The sequence below is a fragment of the Bombina bombina genome, chromosome 1 (assembly GCF_027579735.1).
Source record: "Bombina bombina isolate aBomBom1 chromosome 1, aBomBom1.pri, whole genome shotgun sequence".
NCBI classification, from domain to species: Eukaryota; Metazoa; Chordata; class Amphibia; order Anura; family Bombinatoridae; genus Bombina; species Bombina bombina.
In genome coordinates this window covers 215576932-215593998 of record NC_069499.1, presented here as the reverse complement: position 1 = coordinate 215593998, position 17067 = coordinate 215576932, and the positions used below count along the sequence as shown (strand labels likewise).

The 17067-nt window shown below is 37.9% G+C and overlaps 1 protein-coding gene across 1 annotated transcript in view; it reads right to left on the bottom strand.

Moving 5' to 3' along the window:
- Window positions 1–2583: 2583 nt before the first annotated feature.
- The window catches only part of PLEKHH1 (pleckstrin homology, MyTH4 and FERM domain containing H1), a 260142-nt gene continuing 245658 nt past the window's right edge, over window positions 2584–17067 (bottom strand). Inside the window, exons 27-29 of the mRNA XM_053697836.1 lie at window positions 16398–16484; window positions 15940–16086; window positions 2584–11418 (exon numbers count right to left, since the gene is read on the bottom strand). Of these exons, the coding sequence (XP_053553811.1) occupies window positions 11230–11418; window positions 15940–16086; window positions 16398–16484 (423 nt within the window). The 3' untranslated portion in view covers window positions 2584–11229. The remainder of the gene's footprint in view (window positions 11419–15939; window positions 16087–16397; window positions 16485–17067) is intronic.

Below are 17067 nucleotides of genomic sequence, written 5' to 3'. Positions count from 1 at the left end.
TCTTCTGACTCAGATGCAACGTGAGACATCTTGCAATATGTAAGAGAAAAAACAACATATAAAGCAAAATTTATCAAATTCCTTAAATGACAGTTTCAGGAATGGGAAAAAATGCCAAGGAACAAGCTTCTAGCAACCAGAAGCAAAGAAAAATGAGACTTAAATAATGTGGAGACAAAAGCGACGCCCATATTTTTTTAGCGCAAAATAAGATGCCCACATTATTTGGCGCCAAAAATGACGCCACGTCCGGAACGCCGACACTTTTGGCGCAAAAGAACGTCAAAAATGATGCAACTTCCGGTGACACGTATGACGCCGGAAACAGAAAAGATTTTTTGCGCCAAAAAAGTCAGCGCCAAGAATGACGCAATAAAATGAAGCATTTTCAGCCCCCGCGAGCCTAACAGCCCACAGGGAAAAAAGTCAAATTTTAAAGGTAAGAAAAATAATTGATTCAAGTGCATTATCCCAAATATGAAACTGACTGTCTGAAAATAAGGAATGTTGAACATCCTGAGTCAAGGCAAATAAATGTTTGAATACATATATTTAGAACTTTATTAAAAAAGTGCCCAACCATAGCTTAGAGTGTCACAGAAAATAAGACTTACTTACCCCAGGACACTCATCTACATGTTTGTAGAAAGCAAAACCAGTTCTGAAACGAGAATCAGTAGAGGTAATGGTATATATAAGAGTATATCGTCGATCTGAAAAGGGAGGTAAGAGATGAATCTCTACGACCGAAAACAGAGAACCTATGAAATAGACCCCGTAGAAGGAGATCATTGAATTCAAACAGGCAATACTCTCCTCACATCCCTCTGACATTCACTGCACGCTGAGAGGAAAACCGGGCTCCAACCTGCTGCGGAGCGCATATCAACGTAGAATCTAGCACAAACTTACTTCACCACCTCCATAGGAGGCAAAGTTTGTAAAACTGATTTGTGGGTGTGGTGAGGGGTGTATTTGTAGGCATTTTGAGGTTTGGGAAACTTTGCCCCTCCTGGTAGGAATGTATATCCCATACGTCACTAGCTCATGGACTCTTGCTAATTACATGAAATAAATTGTTGTTCCTTCTTTGTGCCCTAATCCTAAGAATTCTTTGGAGAGATCCTTACACTCTTTGGATGTTGTAAGAGCTTAAGCTACTAAAGATTTCAGGAAGAATTCTAGTCTATTTGTTGTCTTTTCTGGTTCTAGGAAAGGTCAGAAGGCTTCTGCCATTTCCTTGGCATCATGGTTAAAGCTTTTGATTCATCAGGCCTATTTGGAGTCGGGTCAGGCCCGCCTCAGAGAATTACAGCTCATTCTACTAGATCAGTCTCCACTTTGTGGGCTTTTAGGAATGAAGCTTCAGTTGATCAGATTTGCAAAGCAGCAACTTGGTCTTCTTTGCATACATTTACTAAATTCTACCGTTTTGATGTATTTGCTTCTTCGGAAGCAGTTTTTGGTAGAAAAGTTTTTCAGGCAGCTGTTTCAGTTTGATTCCTCTGCTTATGTTTACGTTTTTTCTTTTCATTTATGAGAATAAACTTATATTTCGGGTTGTGGATTAATTTTTTCAGCGGAAAATGGCTATTATTTTTATCCCTCCCTCTCTAGTGACTCTTCTGTGGAGTTCCATATCTTGGGTATTACTATCCCATACGTCACTAGCTTATGGACTCTTGCCAATTACAAGAAAACATAATTTATGTAAGAACTTACCTGATAAATTAATTTCTTTCATATTGGCAAGAGTCCATGAGACCCACCCTTTTATGGTGGTTATGATTTTTTGTATAAAGCACAATTATTTCCAAATTCCTTTTTTTAATGCTTTTTACTCCTTTCTTTATCACCCCACTAGTTGGCTATTCGTTAAACTGAATTGTGGGTGTGGTGAGGGGTGTATTTATAGGCATTTTGAGGTTTGGGAAACTTTATATCCCATACAGCACTAGCTCATGGACTCTTGCCAATATGAAAGAAATGAATTTATCAGGTAAGTTCTTACATAAATTATGTTTTAATCTTGAGAATGATAAAACCCGAGTCTGAATATGTAATTTAAAACGTTAATTAAAAAAAAAAGATTTAAAAAAAAAAAATGAATATTGGTGTATACTGTCCCTTTAACCCATCTGTTTATAATGAATGTAATATGGAAAAGCATGTTCTTTGACCAGTTTTTAAAGAGGCAATAATATGTGTTACTATAAATCCTAAGCAGAATACAAATGGTGAGTTAGAAGCAGCATACACATGTACCAGCCAATCATTAGTGGAGCTGCAATGTGTTGTGGCTTCCAGGGTTAAGCACATATTTATCAATGGACACTAGCACTAACCTAAAAGTCTGATGAATTAGAGCACTTAGTTTGTGGATTAGATTATTCCTTTATCAGGTCCTTGCGCTATACTGTTGTCTCCACCCCAATAACTGCTGGATCCTTTAGAGTGTGCGATAGGTGTTGGTTATTTCAGTTTTTTTCTCTTTCTTATTTCAAATCATAAAGAAATGTATTTGGTGAAATTCAAATCTTAAACAGAGGTCTACAAATGATGTACTTAAATGATCACAAAGTCTTGTAATAAAATTGATTCTTTATTAAAAAAATTAGAAACATAAAAAAAAACATTCAGTGTTTTTATTTAGCACAAGTAACAAGTATCCAGTCCATGTAAAAAGTGGTTATCAATGATCAGCAAAGCAACACTATCTACAACTGATATCTCCTTATAATGCAACGTCTAAGAGGTATGTAAAATAGAGTACAAAAAGAAGCTGAAATATTAGCCAAATAAAGGTATCATTTTACATTTCATAAAAAAACTAATACCTTAGTGCTTAAAAGAATGCAAAAACAGTCTCCCACTAACCCCTTTAAGTACTTATATTTCCAAATGATGGGATACATCTTAACATTTCATTAGATTCTAAACTATCAAAATGTCAGCTTTTTTTGAAGTGTTGGTGTAGGCTTATGGTGTTGTAACCATATTAAGCAGCCATAGCAGATTTATATAAAAGCTGACATATACCGCGCTCCATTAATGTAACAATTTGATGTCAATTACCACAAATGTAACATTTTAGCTGGCAATATTCCAAAAGCAAATCAAACTCATAGGAAGGTGTTTGTTAATGCTGATTCCCTGTTTACAGTGCATTTCTTGGTAAGACTTTTAGGTATAAAGAGGTCAATGGTGGTTTTAAGGGGTTTTACTGCCAATAGTTATTGTAGTGCGCCCAGCCCAGAGTGCCCTAAGGTTTCCAAACAGACCCTCTTTCCATTGCAGTTTACAGCCTAGCTCTTGCTGAACAATACTTAGTACCTAATTATCAAAAACTCACTGCCATAGAGAAAATTAATTCAATATTTTTTTTCAGCATTATATTTTAATGTATCTCTCCTTCTCACCCAAAACTGAACTTAGCAAGAAAAACAATCCTCTCAGTACTAGCAAGACTATTTAGTTATTCTCACCAGACCTAAGAGTCAGAAAATTCAGCCCTTAGTCCTATTGTTCATGACAGGAAACCTCAGCAAACCTTTGTCTCTATAGGAGCAGAGCAGAGGGATATTAAAAAATTAAACTTTCATGATTCAGATAGAGCATGCAATTTTAAGCAACTTTCTAATTTACTCCTATTAGCATTTTTTCTTTGTTCTCTTGGTACCTTAATTTGAAAAAGCATGAATGTAAGCTTAGAAGCCAGCCCATTTTTGGTTCAGCACCTGGGTAGCCCTTTCTGATTGGTGGCTAAATGTAGCACTTGTTGAAAAAGATTACGCACACATCCTACACAAGTGGGAGCTATCTGATTGGTGCCTGCACATATTTATCTCTTGTGATTGGTTAACTAGATGTGTTCAGCTAGCTGCCAGAAGTGCAATGCTGTTTCTTTAGCAAAAAAACAAGAGAATGAAGCAAATTTGATAATAGTGTAAATTGGAAAGATGTTTAAAATTGTATGTTCTATGCAAATCATTAAATACAATATGTCCCTTTAAGGCAGAATCTGGTATTATTGTATTGAGATTTCCAAATAATTGTTGAGTCCTCTGATGTCCTATTTCTTTAGCTCACCTCTTTCAACTGAAAATTCCTCACAAACCTTCATCAAAATTGCCTTTTAAATATTGCACCTTAAAGGGACAGTGTACTTTAAAAACTTGATTACTCTTGATGGGTTTACAATTACTTGTTATACCAGCGTAGAGTATAAAAGGAATAGGAAATTGTTCCTTTAGGTTTATTTTTTAAAATGAACTAGCTATTTTTGTTCTTTTATCACTCTTTATAGACAAACACACAAAGCCTCCTTATATTATCTCTGCTTGTATACTTAGACCCCTGATTATAAAAAGACCTCCCTGGGCTGGTGAGATTCTAAATAAATGCCCTCTAGTCCTATTTCCCTGGTGGAATTATATAAAGTCACTTTTTACCCTGAAACCAGGATGTCTCTCTAAGGGGCATATACTGAATTTTCATTTGGGAAGGATATTCATACATTACAAAAGTTCACAATAAAATTCGTAATTTAAAAATCTTACAAAATTAATAATTGAACCATTCACACAAAAATATGCAGGGAAAAATGGTATTGTTAAATGGACATAATACCCATATGATAAATCACTTGAAAGCAATGCGGCATAGTTGTAAAAAGCTGACATGAAAATATCACCTGAACATCTCTATGTAATAAGGGAAGATAATTTACCCCACAATTGTTTCAGCTCACTAGTGTAAGTGCTCTGTGAACAGTTCTGATTCGGCTGCAAGCTGAAAAAATAAATAAAAAAAATAGCCAATCAGAAGTACTGAGGTCATGCATTGCTTTGATCATGCGTTTTCATAGTAAACTTCCTAAAACCGAAAAGGAAAATAACATGACTCTGCCTGCACATGCCAGATGCACACTCCCTTGCAAGTCCTGGGACTAGCATTATGATTGGCTACTTAAAGTCTCTTTACAGTGGGGTGTGAATACATTTTGAGGTAAAATATCTTCCCTTTTTACATAGAGATGTTCAGGTGATATTTTCAAGTTAGCTGTTTACAGCTATGCTGCATCACTTTTAAAGTGACAGTCTACACCAGAATTTTTATTGTTTTAAAAGATAGATAATCCCTTTATTACCCATTCCCTAGTTTTGCATAACCAACACAGTTACATAAAAACACTTTTAACCTCTGTGATTATCTTGTATCTAAGCCTCTGCAAACTGCCCCCTGTTCTTTTGACAGACTCCTAGGAACTCCATGTGTGTGAGCTCAATGTTATCTATATGAAGCACATGAACTAACACCCTCTAGTGGTGAAAAACTATCAAAATGCCCTGAGAGAAGAGGCAGCCTTCAAGGGCTTAGAAATTAGCATATGAATCTCCTTGTTTTAGCTTTCAACTAAGAATACCAAGAGAACAAAGCAAAAAATTGGTAATAAAAGTAAATTGGAAAATTGTTTAAAATTACATCTGAATCATGAAAGTTTATTTTGGACTAGACTGTCCCTTTAATTTCTTCAACATTTGGATATCCTATCTCTTTAAGGTGTATCAAAATTCATAACGAAATTGTTCAACAAAAATTGTATTTTATCAAAAACTTAAAACTTGTAGGTAAATTACCCAGGAATAAATCCTATTAACTATGCACAGCGTAAATAGTAATTTAAGTACACTGGATGTCTAAAAAAACATTTACATAACAGAGAGCTCTCATTATTTGTATGGGAGAAATCTTGACACTTGCTGGGTGAGTCCCCTTTTTTTGTTGGAGTAGAAAGTAGAATTTTTTTTTAGAATCCGGGCCTTAACGAAATCAATTGAAAATGAACATTTGAGTACTTATCTCAACAACCCCCAACTGGGAGTATACTTTCTTCTCAATTATATTTACACAGCTTTTGTATCGCAAAATAATCTATTTCAAATGACAAAATAAAGCTAAATGAGGTATTTGTAATCAATTTAATATACTCCAACAGGTAAAATAGATCATTGGGAACACATTACAGAGGAGAACATTTTACAGTAGACTGTGTCTTTAAAAGCTCAGTAAACAGCTTGTAAACCATAGTGAGATATTCAGCACTATTATAATGCTTGTATTACACAGGGCTATTCTAGGAATGTTTAACCCTGATATGACTGGAGAGCTAAAGTAAAGGAAGTACTGCCTATGCCTGGGAAGGAGAACCAACTCATAAATCGGATGGCTCGGTCTGACCCACCACCAGCTGCAAGTGTAGTGCTTAATAATACTTTTTCTATACATGAGGTTTAATTGTAAAAAGAAAATACATTTTAGCATTTAATATTCCTTTCAATTAAATAAAAAAGGTAACATGAGGGCTTGAGACTTGATAGTTTTTTTAGATTATTACCAATAGCTATCAAAGCTGTTTTGCCCTGTACTGTGCTTAATAAAACACTTTAGCACTTAAAGGGACAGGAAAGCCCCAACATTTTCTTTCATGATTTGGATAGAACATACAATCTTAAACAACTTTCCAATTTACTTCCATTAACAAATTTGCTTCGTAGTCTTATTATCCTTTGCTGAATGAACAGCATTGCACTACTGGCAGCAAGATGAACACATCTAGTCAGCCAATCACAAGAGACAAATGTGTGCAGGCACCAATTAGCAGCAGCTCCCACTAGTGTAGGATATGTGCACATTCTTTTTCAACAAGGGATACCAAGTGAACAAAGCACATTTGAAAATAGAAGTGAATTAAAAAGTGTCTTTAAATGACAAGCTGTAGCGTATCCCTTTAAATAAAAGGGGTTGTAAATATTAAAGTTAAAATAACTGCTTTATGCACCACAAATAAATGACCATAGGATACCTCTATTCCAGCTGTGGGACTAGAATAGTTATAGGCTGTAGATGAGCTGGATTAAAGGGACATTAAACCCACATTTTTTCTTTCATGATTCAGATAGAGAATACCATTTTAAACAACTTTCTAATTTACTTATATAATCTAATTTGCTTCATTCTCTTGATATTCTTTCCTGAAAAGCATATGTAGATATGCTCAGTAGCTTCTGATTGGTGGCTGCACGTATTTGCCTCATGTGATTGACTCACCAATGTGCATTGCTATTTCTTTAACAAAAGATATCTAAAGAATGAAGCAAATTAGATAATAGAAGTAAATTGGGATGTTGTTTAAAATTGTATTCTTTGTCTGACTCATGAAAGAAAAATGTTGGGTTTAATGTCCCTTTAAAGCTCAGTATGGAGGCCCATATTACTGGCCCTTCAGTTGAACCCTCCCCTCTATTGTGTAAAGAGACTCAACGGCTCAGGCTGTCACAGTACAAACACAATAACAACATAAAATAACTTTAACCCTTTCGTGACAGGGTTAAAGTGCCTACATCGGAACAACTGTTCCGATGTAGACAAATTGAAACTACGCGATCGTGCATACGATCGCGAGATTTCAATTATTGGATCGCATCTGGGGGGCGTCCCTACAATCCTAGGAACGCCCTCCAGACCGCGATTAAATCCCTGAAGCACAGAAGGCTTCAGGACAGCCGTTAGTTATGACGTTCCATTCCGTCATAACGGCTTTAAAGCCCAGTCTAATTATGACGGAATGGAACGGCATAACGGCTTTAAAAGGTTAATATATTTTAGCACCAAACAGCAGAACTAGTTGTGCACAAACATAATGTTGGTCTTTATAGTTTCCACAGCATGTCTAATTATTGCATGAACCTTTTAAAGGATTCTGTTACATCACAGCCAGTAATCAGCAGATAGCAAGTCTGGGATTTACTACCCTCTCTGATGTTCCATTTTAGTAAAAAATCTGTATCTTCATTGGTTTCATTGCAGACTTACAGTACAAATTAAAGTCATTTTTTAATATGCACAACTGCATTCCAGTTTTAAGTTGAAGCATTTTTGCAATATACTTCCATTAGTAAAAATGCTTCTAGTAAAAGTTATTGTTTCGGCAGCATACGCACATATGCTTTGTGTGATTAGATAAGGATTCATGCCTGGTGTGTATTGCATCAGTGAAGACTTAAAGGGACATGAAACCCATTTTTTTCTTTCTTTCATGATTCAGATAGAGCATACATTTTAAAACAACTTTCCAATTTACTCCAATTATCAATTTTGCTTCATTCTCTTGTTATCCTTTATCAAAGGTGTAACAGTTGATTACTGGGAGCTAGCTGCACATATCAGTAAGCCAATGACAAGACATATGTGCAGTCACCAATCAACAGCTAGCTCACAGCTTCTGAGTCCACCTAGGTATCCTTTTCAGCGAAGGATAACAAGAGAACTAAGCAACTTAAATAGTAGTAAATTGGAAATTCTATGCTCTATCTGCATAATGAAAAAAAAGTGTTCATGCCCCTTTAATTTATGTCATACAAGCCATTGCTGACTGTCCAAGAGGGTGTGGTGCTCAAATGCTGGTGTACAGGGCCCTTACAGCATATCTGCATATGCCACTGAAAATATAATAAATAAAAAGGAGGCTGCAGTACCCCAGTGTTTCTCAACCACAATCCTCATATACCCCCCACAGGCCAGGTTTTCATTATAGCCGAACTAGTGCACAGGTGAAGTAATCAGCTGATCAGTAGCCATAGTTACTAACCTGCTCTCACCCATCAGCTGATTATTTCACCTGTGCTCTAGTTCAGCTATAATGAAAACCTGGCCTGTTGGGGGCTACTTGAGGACCGCGGTTGAGAAAAAATGCTGTATACCATATAAGGTAGGACGTTCTATGCCATCCTAATGGAATAAAAGCCCAGCGCTGTAAGGACGAGATGGAACGCCCTAATGCCGTAAATTGGTTGAAGAAAAAAAATACGTTGCACAAGCATGACAGAAATGATAATGTAGATGCAATTCAAACGTTTGCTCGGTTAATATTGTATAGTTCCAAAAGAATAAAACGTAGATAAAACAAGTAGCTTGTAAGACTCTCATACATCTTTATTTTAACATAATGTTTACAGAATCCCTATCGAGTTTAATATGAAAAAAAGTCAATAAAGAGAAAAGTTTTAGAAGCTAAGGAAATTATAACAATTTTAAACTAGTTTTTTTTCCTTCTAATTTTAAAGATAAATTCATGTTCTCTAAAACAAAAATGTCATAGTAAACGTTATGTACGTCAAGTGTTCCAGTTCTAGGTAAATCAGCAGCTAGCGAAACAAAAACAATAGCTAAACATTCAGAATCGTTGCAGGTCACATACAGTAACCCAGTCGCACAGTAGTAAACACCATAAATACTAAATAATTTTTACAAGTGTAGTGGGATAAACGTAGGTGGTAAACGTAGGGATATGCAAGTCAAAAATATATATAAATCTCCCAATTTACTGTTCTATTATAAAATGTACTTAGTTTTCTTGGGTATCCTTTGTTGAAAAGCATAGCTAGATAAGCTCAGGAGCAGCAATACACTACTGAGAGTTAGCTGGTGATGAGTAGCTACACACATATGCCTCTACTCATTGGCTCACTAGACATATACAGGTAGTGCATTGCAGCTCTCAAGCTGACTGTGTGTCATATGCAGGCAATAGTGCAATAATAAAATAGAGGGGTTGACAAATCTGTTTAAAATGTAGGAGCCAGACGTACATTTAGAGGCCAGACAGTTGTATTTGTATATAGATATATGGAAATTTAGGAGCCAGGGGTAAAATTTTAGGAGCCAGTGACTTCCTGGCTCCTGGGTTTGTCGAGCCCTGGTCTAACACATTACATCATTTTCATTTGTGCACTTTTATACACCTTTCATTTCATATGACCAGTAAATATATTTGCAGTACACAGATGTGGCAATATTTCTCACTGCTGCCTGTAACTCATTTTACAGATGTACTGTGTATAGTGTGATTGTACAAAAAAAAAGTATTGGGAATTAAACTCAAAAGATAAGGATATTGCTTTCTACAAGTGGTTTCTAAGCTACATTTTTTGCCCACAACATCAGCAATGCAACCACGTTTCACAGTTAAAGATTTGATCATTTATAGAAATTTGTAGTGCGCTTTTTTGAGCAGGCTTAACAACTTTTAGGTAAGAACTTCAAATAATATTTGTAGAAACCCTTGTCAAATAAACACGTGCTTGACGTTTTTAGATGTAAATGAATATTAATTAACCCTGTTGCACCCTCTTGTGGTGAAAGAATTAAACTACATTACTTTATGCTATAGCCTGGAATTCAAACCTCCAAACATTATTAGCATTTTATATTCTGACCATTTTCAACAAATAATGGCTGAGCACTATAAGAATTGTAAAATTAAAAAGCAGTGGTACTGTGACACTACTTATTATAGTAGTCAAACTGCATTGTTTTGGTTGGACACTTCTATAATAAGTAGTATTGTTTGCAATAATATAGTCATTTTTACATAGATTTTCAGTAAAAAGGCTACCAAAATAATCTTTACTTCTCCCTTATCACTGTACCATCAGTGCAGACATTATTAAGTACCTATTTCAGAATACAAGTTTATTCTTATCTATACTTTGCTGTAATTAAACTCATTACAAAACTAGGCAATAAGCTCTCATGCTCTATCAATAGATTTGCTGTAGGTTGTAAAACCACGTCTTTAAATAAATTGCTAATCGCTAATAGGGCAAAGAAAAACATTATTTGACTATTATGTTTCTGTATGGGCCAAACAGAAGTAACAATGCTTTATTTTATGAAACGTTCTGTGTAACAGATGCATTTCCACATATGTTTTTCTCTTGGCCTAATGGATGAATGTGGTTTATTCGCTGACCTTCCTCCCAGGTTACTGCACAACAATGGTTTGGTTACTGTCCTATTGAGTTTTCCCAGCCATTCTGCTGTCTTGTTTATCAGTTATTAGAAGATGTTTCAAAACTCTGGTAAGCAATCTAGTGGGGCAGAATTACAAATATTAATTATTTTTTTTATTAATAAAATATAACATATTTTGACATTATTGGAATGGCTCTTTGCTGTATCTGTATATCAAAAGAACAAATGATTATTCTGCCATATAATAGCTGAAGCTGTTTTCTGATCTCGCTAATATTGACAGCTAATCAAATAGCAGTGCAGAGAAAAGAAAAAAAACAGTGTCTTGCACTCTGTCACTGGCGATGAGCGACTGTTGGCTTTACATAACAAGTCTGCATGGTATGAGGTGGGGATTATTCCCAGGAGGGACCCTCACAATAGCGTCGGACCCTTGGTACAGCGGGCAGCAGGAAGGAGGCTGCAGCTCTCAGAGTCCCAGAGCTTTTTCACGGATGTGCTTCTTGGAGGTGACATTAAGTTGAGTGTGTGATGTGGCGCAGCCCCATGCTGAGATGCATAGTAGTTTATGTAGTTTGCAATTAATAGTGTGACCTCTGCTATCTGTAAAGGAAAGAGAATGTTAGGGCTTTAAATATATTACTATTATTATTATCGGTTATTTGTAGAGCGCCAACAGATTCGCAGCGCTATAACATTGCAAAATTAATTTTTTACATACTGACAATGACGCACGCACATACACATCTAGCAGTGACACAGGTACATTTACAGAAGGATAACTTGTGCTAAATAATAATCCCCCCAGAGACACAGAGAGCGCAATCATGCAGTGGCGGAGATTTGCAATAACATGACCACCGCAAAATCTGGGGAGTCTGGGCACTAAATCGTAAGCAGGAAGGAAAATAAAGATTTTTGGAAAATGTAACAGGGAAATGTTACAAAACAAGTTTGTCTAATCCCCATTCACAGCCTTTAATCTTTCCCGGCTGTAACCTATACCAAGAGGGCCTTAAAACCAGATCATACAGAAATGTCTCTTTTATGAGAATGGGGTGATATCCATTTTTTTATATTCCTGTTTTCAGTTATTTCTATGAAGGGTTAATTATGTAATTCTGACTCTTAGAACAGACGTCCTATAGCAATTTTCATTGAGAACAGTTAAAGCCAGCTCAAGAGACCAGTAATGCACTACTGAGAGCTAGCTGAATACATCTAATGAGACTATGACAAGAGGCATGTTTGTGGCCACCGATCACCAGCTACCTCCTAGTAGAGCATTACTGCCAAGCATATGTACATATGACTTTAAACAAAGTTTTTTTTAATGGCATTCATTCATTCCTTCCTGGTAAAATATTTTAGAAATAAATTCTCTATCGCAATCATGAAAGTTACATTTTTGATTTTCATGTCCCTTTGAATAAAGGTGTTTAACCTGCTGAGTGCATAACTTGGGGTTTTTAAAGCACACTTGCTGCCCATTAGAAGCAGTTTCTGTATGTTACTTTGTGCTTCACCCAGGGCTACAATGCATTATTTTATTTTACTTGCAGACCCAATAAACAAAATATAAATTTCTTAAATAAATCAAAAGTACATCTTTCCATATAAACAGATTTAGTAACAGATCCAGAAACAGAAGCACATACACTGAATCACCCTAGAGAGAAATAAAATGAGCCCAATAACCCCCCAAACACCCAGACTGCAGAATCAAATACACGCAGATCGCTACAGAGGTGACTAGCTCAGATACACACAGATACCTACAGAGGTGACTAGCTCAGATACACACAGATACCTACAGAGGTGACTAGCTCAGATACACACAGATACCTACAGAGGTGACTAGCTCCGATACACACAGATACCTACAGAGGTGACTAGCTCAGATACACACAGATACCTACAGAGGTGACTAGCTCAGATACACACAGATACCTACAGAGGTGACTAGCTCAGATACACACAGATACCTACAGAGGTGACTAGCTCCGATACACACTGATACCTACAGAGGTGACTAGCTCCAATACACACTGATACCTACAGAGGTGACTAGCTCCGATACACACTGATACCTACAGAGGTGACTAGCTCCGATACACACTGATACCTACAGAGGTGACTAGCTCCGATACACACTGATACCTACAGAGGTGACTAGCTCAGATACACACTGATACCTACAGAGGTGACTAGCTCCGATACACACTGATACCTACAGAGGTGACTAGCTCCGATACACACTGATACCTACAGAGGTGACTAGCTCCGATACACACTGATACCTACAGAGGTGACTAGCTCCAATACACACTGATACCTACAGAGGTGACTAGCTCAGATACACACTGATACCTACAGAGGTGACTAGCTCAGATACACACAGATACCTACAGAGGTGACTAGCTCAGATACACAACGATACACTCTGCATTTACAGAACTGATTGACTCAAATAGACTGACACCCAAAAGGTGACTAACTCAAATTCACTGACACAACAGCTGAATAAAAATGGTGCACATGAATTCAGAAGCTGGCAAGTCAACCCTTGACTCCCAGGAAGGAATACAGATCATGTGTGAGCAATGTGTTTAACGGGTGAACGGTTACTTTCACTCTGGTTGCAAGCAGGTTAATTCATAAGTTGCCATAGAGGATAGTACATTTAGCAATATACGGTAGCCCTCTAAGACATTAAAGGGGTTAAATAGACATAGTCTTGAGCACCTTTGTGCTTCACCCAAGGCTACAATGCATTATTTTTTTTTTACTTGCAGACCCAATAAACAAAATATAAATCTCTTAAATAAATCAAAAGTACATCTTTCCATATAAACAGATTTAGTAACAGATCCAGAAACAGAAGCACATACACTGAATCACCCTAGAGAGAAATAAAATGAGCCCAATAACCCCCCAAACACCCAGACTGCAGAATCAAATACACGCAGATCGCTACAGAGGTGACTAGCTCAGATACACACAGATACCTACAGAGGTGACTAGCTCAGATACACACAGATACCTACAGAGGTGACTAGCTCAGATACACACAGATACCTACAGAGGTGACTAGCTCAGATACACACAGATACCTACAGAGGTGACTAGCTCAGATACACACAGATACCTACAGAGGTGACTAGCTCAGATACACACTGATACCTACAGAGGTGACTAGCTCAGATACACACTGATACCTACAGAGGTGACTAGCTCAGATACACACTGATACCTACAGAGGTGACTAGCTCCGATACACACAGATACCTACAGATGTGACTAGCTCTGATACACACAGATACCTACAGAGGTGACTAGCTCAGATACACACAGATACCTACAGAGGTGTGTAGCTCAGATACACACAGATACCTACAGAGGTGACTAGCTCCGATACACACAGATACCTACAGAGGTGACTAGCTCAGATGCACACTGATACCTACAGAGGTGACTAGCTTAGATACACACTGATACCTACAGAGGTGACTAGCTCCGATACACACTGATACCTACAGAGGTGACTAGCTCCGATACACACTGATACCTACAGAGGTGACTAGCTCCGATACACACTGATACCTACAGAGGTGACTAGCTTAGATACACACTGATACCTACAGAGGTGACTAGCTCCGATACACACTGATACCTACAGAGGTGACTAGCTCCAATACACACTGATACCTACAGAGGTGACTAGCTCCAATACACACAGATACCTACAGAGGTGACTAGCTCCGATACACACAGATACCTACAGAGGTGACTAACTCAGATACACACAGATACCTACAGAGGTGACTAGCTCAGATACACACTGATACCTACAGAGGTGACTAGCTCAGATACACACAGATACCTACAGAGGTGACTAGCTCAGATACACACAGATACCTACAGAGGTGACTAGCTCAGATACACACAGATACCTACAGAGGTGACTAGCTCAGATACACACTGATACCTACAGAGGTGACTAGCTCAGATACATACTGATATCTACAGAGGTGACTAGCTCAGATACACACTGATACCTACAGAGGTGACTAGCTCCGATACACACTGATACCTACAGAGGTGACTAGCTTAGATACACACTGATACCTACAGAGGTGAGTAGCTCAGATACACACTGATATCTACAGAGGTGACTAGCTCAGATACACACTGATACCTACAGAGGTGACTAGCTCAGATACACACTGATACCTACAGAGGTGAGTAGCTCAGATACATACTGATATCTACAGAGGTGACTAGCTCAGATACACACTGATACCTACAGAGGTGACTAGCTCAGATACACACTGATACCTACAGAGGTGACTAGCTCAGATACACATAGATACCTACAGAGGTGACTAGCTTATATACACACTGATACCTACAGAGGTGACTAGTTCAGATACACACAGATACCTACAGAGGTGACTAGCTCCGATACACACTGATACCTACAGAGGTGACTAGCTCCGATACACACTGATACCTACAGAGGTGACTAGCTTAGATACACACTGATACCTACAGAGGTGAGTAGCTCAGATACACACTGATATCTACAGAGGTGACTAGCTCAGATACACACTGATACCTACAGAGGTGACTAGCTCAGATACACACTGATACCTACAGAGGTGAGTAGCTCAGATACACACTGATATCTACAGAGGTGACTAGCTCAGATACACACTGATACCTACAGAGGTGACTAGCTCAGATACACAATGATACACTCTGCATTTACAGAACTGATTGACTCAAATAGACTGACACCCAAAAGGTGACTAACTCAAATTCACTGACACAAAAGCTGAATAAAAATGGTGCACATGAATTCAGAAGCTGGCAAGTCAACCCTTGACTCCCAGGAAGGAATACAGATCATGTGTGAGCAATGTGTTTAACGGGTGAACGGTTACTCTCACTCTGGTTGCAAGCAGGTTGATCCATAGGTTGCCATAGAGGATAGTACATTTAGCAATATACGGTAACCCTCTAAGACATTAAAGGGGTTAAATAGACATAGTCTTGAGCACCATTGTCAATGGCTCCCAAATGCTGCATTTTCTCATGATACCAAACATTTTCTGTTTTCACCTTGGCTTTTGTCATTGTGAACAGCAGTTTTAAAATGGTGCTCTTCACAGTACAGCTGTCACTATGTTGTTCCACTACAATCATGAAGTCCTCTCGGCAACCTCCGAACGTCATCACACAAGAGTAGGGGTAGGATGCCGTCACCTTCTGTAAAACACAAATCATACTGCTAGAGCTCGGTGTATTACAGTGCTCAGTCATATAGCAGACTTCTTCCTACAGACGTATATTATAAAACTTGCATGAAGCTGCATTAGAGAAATGAGGGAATATTATATAGTAAGTTGTCAGTTCTTTAAACTGGGTACAGAAACGGTTTGCATGCATTTGCATATTTACAAACTAACATACACCAAACCCATAAATACGCAGTGTAGGTACTTTTATAGCAAGTGTCATACAAGGCCATTACTGAGCTATACGCAGAATATGACCCAGTGCCCACACAAACTTCATACCATTGTGCTGTAATCTAGAATACTGATGCCATCTTCATTCACAGCAATCCATATGGGTTCATCACATGCAGGAGAGGGCAGAGAAGCCTGTGAAAGAAAAGTACAGTTTCTTTATAAGTTGTATATCTGCTAAAGGGGCAGGTTTCCTTTTGCGCATCTAAGAGCATATAGCCTTTGCTATCATGGAGGGCTTAAAGGGACATTAAACTGCTGTGCACAACTACAAAAGAATAACTACTCACTAAGTTATTGCATTTCATCCTCTTCCTACAGCTCTGTTTTAAGAGCTTAAAGGTGCCAGATAATGAAGATCCGCCTCTTCATACCGGGCGCCGCCATCTTGTTGCTCAAGCATTTTCCCAGCCTGACAGAAGCAGTTTGCATTTACATATCAATGAGGCTGTCAGCTTTCTGACAACTGTATAAAGGTTAGAGTGAATGATACAGAACAGGAGCTTTACAGTTTTGCAGTGGCTGCATCTATATTATTGTCGAGGGCTTTTTTTAAATATAATTTGTGTAACCGTATTACTGATCTGTTTGTGCACAGCTTCTTTCACAGGCTGGGAGAATACCTGAGCTCCAAGATGGCAGCCACCAATACAAAGAGGCGGAGCTCCAGCATCTGGCACCTTTAAAGGGACATTGTACACTAGATTTTTCTTTGCAT